Source organism: Rhamphochromis longiceps, linkage group LG15 (assembly GCF_057381845.1).
Source record: "Rhamphochromis longiceps isolate RC_006_pf linkage group LG15, R_longiceps_female_GT1.1, whole genome shotgun sequence".
Classification (NCBI taxonomy): domain Eukaryota; kingdom Metazoa; phylum Chordata; class Actinopteri; order Cichliformes; family Cichlidae; genus Rhamphochromis; species Rhamphochromis longiceps.
The window spans coordinates 14,809,008-14,818,831 of record NC_140571.1 but is presented as its reverse complement, the minus strand read 5'-3'; the positions used below and the strand labels follow the sequence as shown (position 1 = coordinate 14,818,831).

The 9,824-nt window shown below is 40.8% G+C and overlaps 1 protein-coding gene across 1 annotated transcript; it reads left to right on the top strand.

Moving 5' to 3' along the window:
* The first annotated feature begins 377 nt into the window (after window positions 1-377).
* On the top strand, window positions 378-9,569 carry sytl3 (synaptotagmin-like 3). Its single transcript, XM_085383327.1, has 13 exons — window positions 378-777; window positions 1,414-1,623; window positions 2,989-3,056; window positions 4,005-4,056; window positions 4,157-4,223; window positions 4,316-4,388; window positions 4,830-4,957; window positions 5,283-5,405; window positions 5,602-5,768; window positions 5,881-5,977; window positions 6,523-6,693; window positions 6,803-6,859; window positions 7,851-9,569. Exons 1-12 carry the CDS (start codon window positions 680-682, stop codon window positions 6,833-6,835), a joined length of 1,287 nt encoding a protein of 428 aa, XP_085239453.1. The 5' UTR covers window positions 378-679; the 3' UTR covers window positions 6,836-6,859; window positions 7,851-9,569.
* The last annotated feature ends 255 nt before the right edge of the window (window positions 9,570-9,824 follow it).

Genomic DNA, 9,824 nt, shown 5'->3' with positions numbered 1-9,824 from the left:
CCAGTGGATGAGCTTATTTCCAAGGACTGTCAAGTGACTTCTTTTGAAGTAAAACATGAAACAGAGCTATTGATCTAATAATAAAAACAAAAAAGAAAAAGAAACTGGGCCATGGGTGCACGTCAGCCATCAATAATGCACAGGGTTGGCATTTGGTTTGTTTTGCTGTTGCCCTGCCATCAGTGAAGCATCGCTGCTCTTCCTGCAGCTGAGGAAGCAGCGGTGGTTTAACACAGCGGAGGTCTGTGAGGATATGAGCAGCATGAGGGGAAATGAGGGGTAACTGATCATCACAGATCTGGACATGTCATTTTTTCATGACATCCTGTGCCGCCGAGCAACTATTTACGTCATCCCGGGTATTCTTGGAGATAAGAAGGTTATTTTAAATCATTCAAGTAGAAATACTACAAGTAGCTTTCTGATGTGGAAAGGGGAATCTCCGCTGCTCGCGAAATAACCTTGCTATTTCCCTTATTTTAATCTTTCAGTTCCAGAAGACGAAAGAGACGATCTGAGGGTTGGGCCCAGTGAGGGGGAGGACTAAAGAGGAGAGGAGGAGGAGACAGGAGTGAAAAAAGAAAACGGTGAAGCAGAGAGGAGAGACAGAGAGAGCAGGACCTGTGACAGTGACAGAAGACCTGAACCAGTATTTCTTTCTTTTTTTTAATTCAAAAACATGGATTTAAGTTTGCTTCAAGTTATGGAGAGAGAGAGCATCCTGGAGGTTCTTCGGAGAGACAAACAGATGCGAGCAATCGAAGAAGACAGGATCAGGTGGGTCATTTCAAACAGTGTTAATAGGTGCTGGGATGAAATTAGATTTTTAGGGATGCTGGAAGGAGGCAGGGCCGACTGCTCTTATATTGATTACGTGAAAGCGAAAATATGATTCTTCTGAAAACAAAACCTGTTTCAGAGATGTTACCTGTTACAAATCTGAACTGTTAGTAGTTTCATACTTAACATACAGACATGAGTGTGATATCAGAAGTTCATACTGTGCCGTAAAATAAAGAAAGAACCTTCTTCTCACACGGGGACTTTAAATCTTGTTGGTTTTGGGGGGGTTTTGTTTTGTTTTTTTGCAGCTGACACTTAATTCTGCTCAATATAGTGTTATAAAACCTTGTTTAACTATGGTAACTTTGTGTTACGCTCTCAAAGAAACCTCATATGTCCCCATTGTCCCCATATAAGGGCATACTTTTTAAAAACCATGCTGTTCTTCAGTTTTTATATCCAGAAGAATTTTTTATCTGCTGGCTTTATGTTGAGCATCTATAACAGAGTGATGCATTTCTGAAGGATGTTTAAAATATTAAAATGTTCTAAAAACTGTTCATTATTGTCAGAAGAGAAATGTCTGTGAATCTCGCAGTTAAAGCTCTCTGTGGTTCTCCCTATTCTCAGGAGGATGAAATACGACCTGCAGGAGCTCCGAAGGAAGGGTGCAAAGAGCTATGCCCGGCAGTACGGCGAGCGGACCTGCGCCCGCTGCCAGAGGCCGCTGGGAAAGTTCTGGAACTCTGGCGCAGTCTGCCGCGGCTGCAGCCACCGCATCTGCAACAAGTGTCGTGTGGGAGCAGCGATCTGGAAGTGCACGGTCTGCCACGCATACAGGTAGGGAGGCCACCAGCGAGCCTGCTGTACAGAGGGTTGAAATGTGTGACTCAGCGAGGCTCAAATCAAGCACTGAATGACTGTGCGTGTGTAAAGCCCAGCAGTGACTGACTGAAGGTTACTGTAACTGAGGCTCAAATCTCACACTTTCACTTTTACTCTGTTTGTGTACTGTTGAGAGAGCTCGTCGTCGTGCTGAACTATCCAATGAAATGGTTAAACAGTCCGTGGGAGATCAGAAAATGACATTAGAAATAAAAACCTGACCAATTATTTGATAATTCAATGATTTAGAACACTAATTTAATTGTGGACGGACTTCCCGCATCCATAAAACGTTCCCCGTAACAGTATAAGATTCCCCTTCAAAGTAAAGGCATTAGGGAATAGGGGACAGTGGACCAAACCACTAAGAGCCTAGATTTAGCTACACCCCTGTTAAACTGCAGTTTCTCCAGTCAGCAGCTTCACGTAAAGACTGAAAACCCCCTCCTCAGTTGCAGGAACATGATGAAAAGACTGACTTGCAGTTTAAAAGGCACCGATTGCTACAAAAAAAGAGGAAATTGTGTCAAGGACACTAAAGCAACATGATTGAAATAAATCCCTCAAGAGCCGACTAACCAAAGCAAGAGTAGATGAACTCCAACTCCATAAAAATGTGGGTAATTATTCTGTTGAGCAGATTTATGAAGGAAATGATAATGAGTGAAAACCGATAATAATAAGGTCTGCGCTCAGACTGATTGATACCTACATTAAATCTACAACTTTAACATGAGTTTCAGGTCAAGTGTCGCTGTTTTAATTAATCATCAACATTCCAGCTGTTTGGTAATCAACCACAAACTATTCTAATAACTTTTAAAGTGTCCCAAGTCCTATTTAAAATAGCTGTGACGCTAATTAGCTTGTTAAGATGGGACGAGATATTTTAACACATCCTGTCGCTTCTTTAAAACTTCCCCTTCCCTTCCCCTATATGAACTCTGTCATAAACATTTGAAATATGCAGATAGCATCTCTGAAAAGTGAAATTTAGATTAGGTGTATTTCCTACACGTATTTTTGGCCTCTTCATTTTCAGTGTGGGTATTTTACATGTGTAAAAATGTGTCCACATTTATAGATGATTTGTTCTGAATACTGAGGGGGCATGTTTTTCTCCGAAACCTACGCCTTGTCTTTCAGAAAAGGATGTAACTGTTCTTTTACTACTTTAATTATCTGTGAAAGAACGAAGATACATTTGTCAAACTAAAGCTAAATTCAAAAGAGAAATGAAGATGCTGCAGTTGTAGTTTTATTGATTGTGGCCGTCTTGTCATTTCTACCTGCTCATCACGGCGCTCTTCCTCTTCACAGGGATGTAAAAATCAAGTCCGGAGAATGGTTTCTAGAAGAAAAGTCAAAGAAATTTCCAGTCACCACAGGTTTGTATGCAAAACCCAAACTGCATGCATACACATAGGGTGTGATTTGCAGGGTGTGGGGGTAACTTCCCCCATCTCTGGTCTGCACATCCTCTGCTAAAGAATTTTTTTTATCTCTGATTTTTAGCGATACATCTTCAGACAGTGTGCAGGGCAAACAACAATCAAATCCGAAATTCAGTTTGAGTGTCAGAGCAGCAGAGATGCCACGATACTGTTCGGCATTATTTCATTACACTCCAGAACACTGTCGTTTCAACATAAAACTAAAGCTAACCAAATAAAAGAGAAATAAAAAAGGGCCCAGAGGAGTCACCAAAACTCCTAATAACATTATTATTGAGTATCAAACACAGGAATGATCACTGACCCAACCTGCAGCTTCTTACTCCAACTTGTTGGCTTGCAATTCTGAACTGGGACTGCTGTCTCACATCCCTAAGAGACTAAGGAAGTTATGAGTACACTTGCTGCCTTTGCAACTGATAGAGATAGAGTCTGCTCGTCCGACAGCAACCCTCCAGATAGAGTTTAACATGACCGTCAATCACAAGTTAGAGCTCACAGCTCTGATGTTCAGTAAACAGCACAGGTCGCCTCCTTGAGTTACAATCCTGAGAACATTAATTTAAAAAGGGAGAGATTAAAATATTCTCATGGTTATCATATGTTCTGAACTTGTAGACATTAAACTGGCAGCAGCTGTAAATAAGTATAGAGGATCGCTTGCATGCTGCATACACAGCTGCTTTTCCTTTTTTAAATATAAATCATTATTCAATATTAATGCACGCTTGTTCAGCTACACTGACTCATAAAATATGAATGAACGCAGTTGTTTTATGTTGCTGGCTTTATGTGTTCAGTTCATAGTGTGGCTAGGCATCATAACACTTAACTATTAAGGATATTTAAATGGTTTTCTGTTCCTTCCTGATGTCCTTTCAGACAAATATGAGACGGTTGGGGAGAATCTACTGAAGACCTACAATGTGCTGAGGTATTATTTACCTTCTAAGTGTTTATTTTTCTACATCAGGTTAAGTCTCTGTCCCGATGTGGTTGTAAAATTACATTTTTTGACTCGTGTATCTTCGCAGTCATATATCCATTGTGCCTCCCACTCCTCCACCTCACTTGGATTATCACTTCCTGAGCAGATCTGGGGTAAAGTATTATTTTCTTTTCCCATTTTTTTTACAAGTTAAAATGAAACATGTATAAAGTGATTAATCATTATTACTTTTTTTGATCTGCAGGATTGGAAAAACTCAAAGCCTTTCACCAAATCTGTGGAAAATCTAATGGTTTCCTTCACGAGTCACATTAAAAGTAAGTCGTTGTTCAACCTCGGCCCAGCGGTCAGCATTGCCAGGCTAAATAATTCTTTACTTCTTAATAACAGAAAGTGCAACACACAACAGATACTCTCAGTGTGCAGTTGTGAGAAATTGTTGCTTCGAAATTAGTAGCATCACTTCCTGTGGATGTTATCAAACACACTCTGATCATGAGCTCAATATACGCACAGTAATAACCACAAAGGAAATTCACCAGAGATAATTTAGAAGAAAAAAAAAGCCTCGTGAGCTCATGACACCTACTGCATCAGCAAAAGAGGCTTTAGATGATGCAGGAGATAACACCACCACGCATGCACAGCTCTTTGAGCAGCGTTGTTTGTCCGAGCACAGGATGCACCTCTTCGTTAAATTTGTTTTCCAGTAAACAGGCATTTACTGGGTTGTGCTTTTCTTACATTTCCCTTTGCAGAGATTTCCAATTCTCAAAACGACGTCCGTGAAGATCTGCTGAAGGTCGACAACAGATGGAGAGGCTCGAGCTTTACCCACTCCACCCAAAAGAGCCTGTCAGACACAGACATAAACAAATCGAGCACGGTAGGTCGAAAGCATCAGTCACTGAACGCAAGTCGAGTTTGTGGTGGTAGCGCTGCTTCTGCTGCAAGTGAAAGTGTTTTTGCAGAGCACATATTTGGGCCTGAGAGTGGAAGCGGGAAATCACAGATAAAACGGGGAACTGATTCAGGGCCTTTAGCAGCACCTGCTGGTGATGACAGGGAATAACATCAGCAACCTCAAATCTGAGAGAGAGTGCGACTTTTTGCTTTTTGTGCCTAAACTGCTCCTTGATGTTTTCTAGTTTTATATCATATAAAAAAGTTCAAAAGCAGAGTAAAGAAAACGACTTTCTTTCTTTGTGCAGCTCTTCAAAGTCCCAAGTCTTCCAAACCTGTTCAAGAAAAGCAAAGACAGCGACCAGGAGGGCTCCTCCACCGGGGCAGAGGACGAGACTTCATTCGGTTCTGAGTACTCTGAAGGGAAGAGAGTAAGTCACAGCTGATTTTCATTAAAAAAAAAAAAAATTGAATAAAATCCCCAAACAACATCCGGTGGTTAAAATATTCAAAAGTAACAGCCCTGATCACAAAATCCCCTCTTATAATTATCCTCTCTCACACCTCTCTCATCCTTTTCCTCTGAAGTGTAAAATTGATGCTATAACCTGTATTTGGCTCCCTCAGGGCAGCTGCAGCAGCACCAGCACAGAGTTGGGCTTTGAGAGCGTTTCTGTGACCGGAGAACTGGAGCTGGCTCTGGCCTTCAACACCAACACCTCCCGTCTGGAGATCACAGTCGGCACCTGCAGAAACCTGTCCTACGGAGACAGCAAGAAGAGGAAGTGTCACCCGTAAGGACACGTTTGATGTCACTCTGTGCAACACAAAGAGGCAGAGCGCATTTCCTGTGATTTTCCATCAAAGCTTCAACAGCATTTTTTTATTTTGTATTCTGCTGCACAGATACGTGAAAATCTACGTGCTGCCGGACAAGAGCTGCAAACTGAAGACGTCAGTGAAGAAGAACACGACTGATCCGGTTTACAATGAAGTTTTGAAGGTAAAAACAAAGAACCTCTTCAGCTATTTTTGGATGTCTCTATGTGTCATCAGTTTAATAAAACTTGCAGCATGCACATATGCATGCTCATGACTTATAGAAACAAAATTATTGATTTCATGGGCAGTAAATTCTTCCTTTGAAAGTTTTTTATCTGGTGCATCAAAAATATGATCTACTCTGAGATGCCATCATAGTCTGTATATAAAAGATGGATATAGCCACTGTGACGTCGCTCAGTAATTGATGTAAAGTCCTGCTGTGAAGACTTGAGCTGAGCCTTTTCACTACAGTCATCTGGGTGTTTTAAAGCCAGAAATAAAGAGCAAGAACTTAAAACTGGGGGACACTCCATGGTACCCCGGCTAACTCCCTTTCTGACTCTGATTCAATTTTACAAAAATAATATCATCCGCTGCTCTATAACACTCAAAACTAGGCCCTGAGACCATAAACTCATGTGCTTAATCAGTGTTTAAAGAAAACATTTAAATAAATGTTGTGAACGTAAACAGCATTCACTAAAATTTAAATGTTTTTCACAGTATGGCATACAGCGCAACATGCTCATTGGAAAGAGGCTACAGGCGACTGTGTGGCATTCAGGTACCCTGAAAAGGAAAGTTTTTCTTGGTGAAGTCCTCATCCCTCTGGACGGCTGGAGATTTGAAGACAAGGCATTCCAGTGCTTTAACTGGTATCCACTGTGTCCGAAGGTAAAATGGAGCACGGCAGAAAAGATTTGTTTATTATTGCTGAAGACCTTTGCCTGTATGGCTGATATGGAAGTGGTTTTCTATAAAATCTCCTTCCTGTGTCCTTCAGCCTGAAAGACAAAACGGAGGTGATCAGGAGTGAGGAGAACCGCTGGCCGGAGTCATGGTGAGTTTGTAGCTTGCTTAAATGTCTGTCTAGCGCTTTGTTTTCGTCAGGCTTGTGTAGTTCATGTGTTTTTTAGTTCATACGTAGTAGGTGGTGTAGTACAAGTGGGACAGTGATTCTGAAAGCTGTAATTTACAAGGTGTATGTACGTGAGTTTGAGGTCACATAGTCGAGCACAAGCGTAAACCTATCAGATCAGCTGATCTGGGTCACCTGATACCTTTTTATTCATTTAAATTGGCAAATTAAATCATATAGGGCAATATTAAAGCTGCTTTGGCCTGCAAACCACTTTGCAACCCACTTACACCTACACTCATCTCTGCCAGTGTCCCCAGAACAAATATTTTAATATATGTCAAATATAAATGATTTAATATTGAAATAAAAGTTTTCTTCTGACTAAAGGTTACTTTATTTGCTAGTGATATCATGTTGTTCGAAATCCTCCAGGTGGTTTTCTGGTGTGGTTATCAAGTGGGCTGAGGTGCGAGCTATGAAAACCACTATTTTAAGAGAACGTCATCAACACTTTTCAGAAAAGGCTGGTCAGGGTCTACTAATAAAAATGAAATAAAATAAGTAAAAAAAATTATTTTTTTTATTTAAGTGAGCTGTAATTGAGTTTAATATAATTTTTAAAGGCACATTTCAAGAGCCTTAACCTTTTAGGTGCATTCATTTTGGCACTAGGGGTCAGGAGAGGATCTGTTTTGGATACCTTGTGTTGTCCTTTAAGGCAAACTGGGCCACATAGCAATGATCCACTAACCGTCCTTCACACCTTCCCATTAGTGTAAACATGACTCAGAGTGTAAATACACATCATTGTGGCCCTGTGTGTCTCCTTGTGTGCGCAGGCCTCAGGTGTGCTATGTGTGTTCTGGTGTGTGACTTTTTGAACGCAAGTGTAATTGTTCAACAATGTTCAACAAGCATGAGGGAGTGTTTACATAACTCGTGTGTTTGTGTATGTACGTGTCTCATTTAGGCGTCTGACTGGGAGCCAGCAGAGAGCTCATCCACAAGACGCCCATTTCAAAAAAAAAGAGGGAGACTGAAGTCCTCCACTGCTGCTCGTCCAGGACGTCACTCTGTGGGATCAAAGCACCTCCTGCCTCTCTGAGGCACCATAATGGGGACTTGAATGGAACAATAACAGCAGAGATCCACTTCTGAACATCCTCTGTGGAAACACTTTAATGCCGCCTGTGAAGCATCTACAATCGTTATGAATGTATACACCACCTCAAGCAAAGCAGTTGTGATTAATTAATATTTTTTTGCATTATAGAACAGACTATAAAAAAATCAATTGCTTTATAGAAACATTATTTATGCTTGTTATATTTATTTAGCTTTCTGTTTCTTTTTTTTTTTCATCTGCTAAGCACCTTGAAACTTGAAAAAATCAAGTTACAGTCTATAACCATCGGCTCCAAGTCTGTTTAATAATTACTTTATAATATCCTGTGCTGCAGTTTTAAGCTAAAGAAAGATTGGATAAGCCAGCTTCCTGATGGAGGTTGTACCTAACATACCGACATATTTGTTTATTAACTGCTTGTGGATGCTTCATAGTTGCAGACGGCTAGCACGTACAATTTTATTGCTTTATAAATGTTAAACAGTTAAAGTGATGCCACTTCCGTTCAAGGCCTCTCTGCTGACATTCGTCGATCCGTTCAGACCCATTTTCCTCGTTAATGCGATGTTCTTCTGTCAGAGGAGAGCAGCAACAAAACGTCCATGCAAATAAAATTAGTGGAAGAGACGCTAAGCTAACGTTACTGACAAATGAAATCTGGAGCCACACCCGGCGGTGGAGCGGAAGCAGTTTGAGTCGCTTCAGACACACACGCACAGACACACCACACAGCGGCTCTTCGAGTACAAAGACACGTTTCTTGTCTCTGTGGACGCGGCGTGTGAAAGCAGCAGCAGAAGAAGAGAAGGAATAAGGCGGTTTCTGTGCTGGGAGCAGTGATGTCACTGACCTGGAATTCTGTTGACTCCGCGTTCTCCCGGCTCACCATGGCAACTGGAGGCTCACCAGGTTAAGCGTGACGTCAGCTCGCCTGCGTCAACAGGTGGAGAAATTGACGCCAGCAGCGGCACAGGCCGCTTACAGACTCATTGTATTTATTTATTTATTTATTTATTTATTTATTTATTTTTGTTTACATCCAGCACTTTAAGACGCTCATTTAGCATTCAACTATTTACAGTGTATGTGTAGTATAGCTGTCAGATAATAAGTCGATCAGCTTCCACGTGCATGTCTGTTTTCGTTTTTTGTCATTTTATTTATTTTTCTGTCACACTGAATTGCTTTTGTAAAAATAAAAGTATCTGAATATGAATCAAAACAACGTGAGAGAGTCCTGACATGCTGATATTATAAATATAAAGCTCTACTTTTTGGGAAGCATTTAGCGTGTCTGACTTCATTTTAGAGCTCATCTTGAAAGGAAATTTCTGCATCAAGTTTCATTTTCAATTCATTGAACATCTGGTGACTTCTTTTATTCAAAAACACAAACATCAATCTCACAACATCCCAAGCCAGAACCAGTCCCAAGTCTATGGACTACCTTTTCATACAGTTTGGCTTTGTAATGCCAACGCCTGACAAAGCTATTATCATCAGCGCCCAGCAGTCGTTGTTTGGGAGAACATGAAAATTGATACAACCTCCAAAGCAATCCATCCTGTCATCCTGGTCTGTCTTTAACACTGTAAACCCAGAACAATGACAGAATGACCAGAAAATTCTAATATTTTTTGAAAATGGATTTTATTGAACCTCCTGACAAATATATATATTTATATTAATTTGAGTTTTAATTTGTATCAGATATGATACACTTGGCTTTACATGGTTAAACCCACATGGGCTAGCAAGGCTAAGACTCAGAGGCATAAGGCAAACCCATTAAAACATCCCGGTCCAGAAAGAATGAGG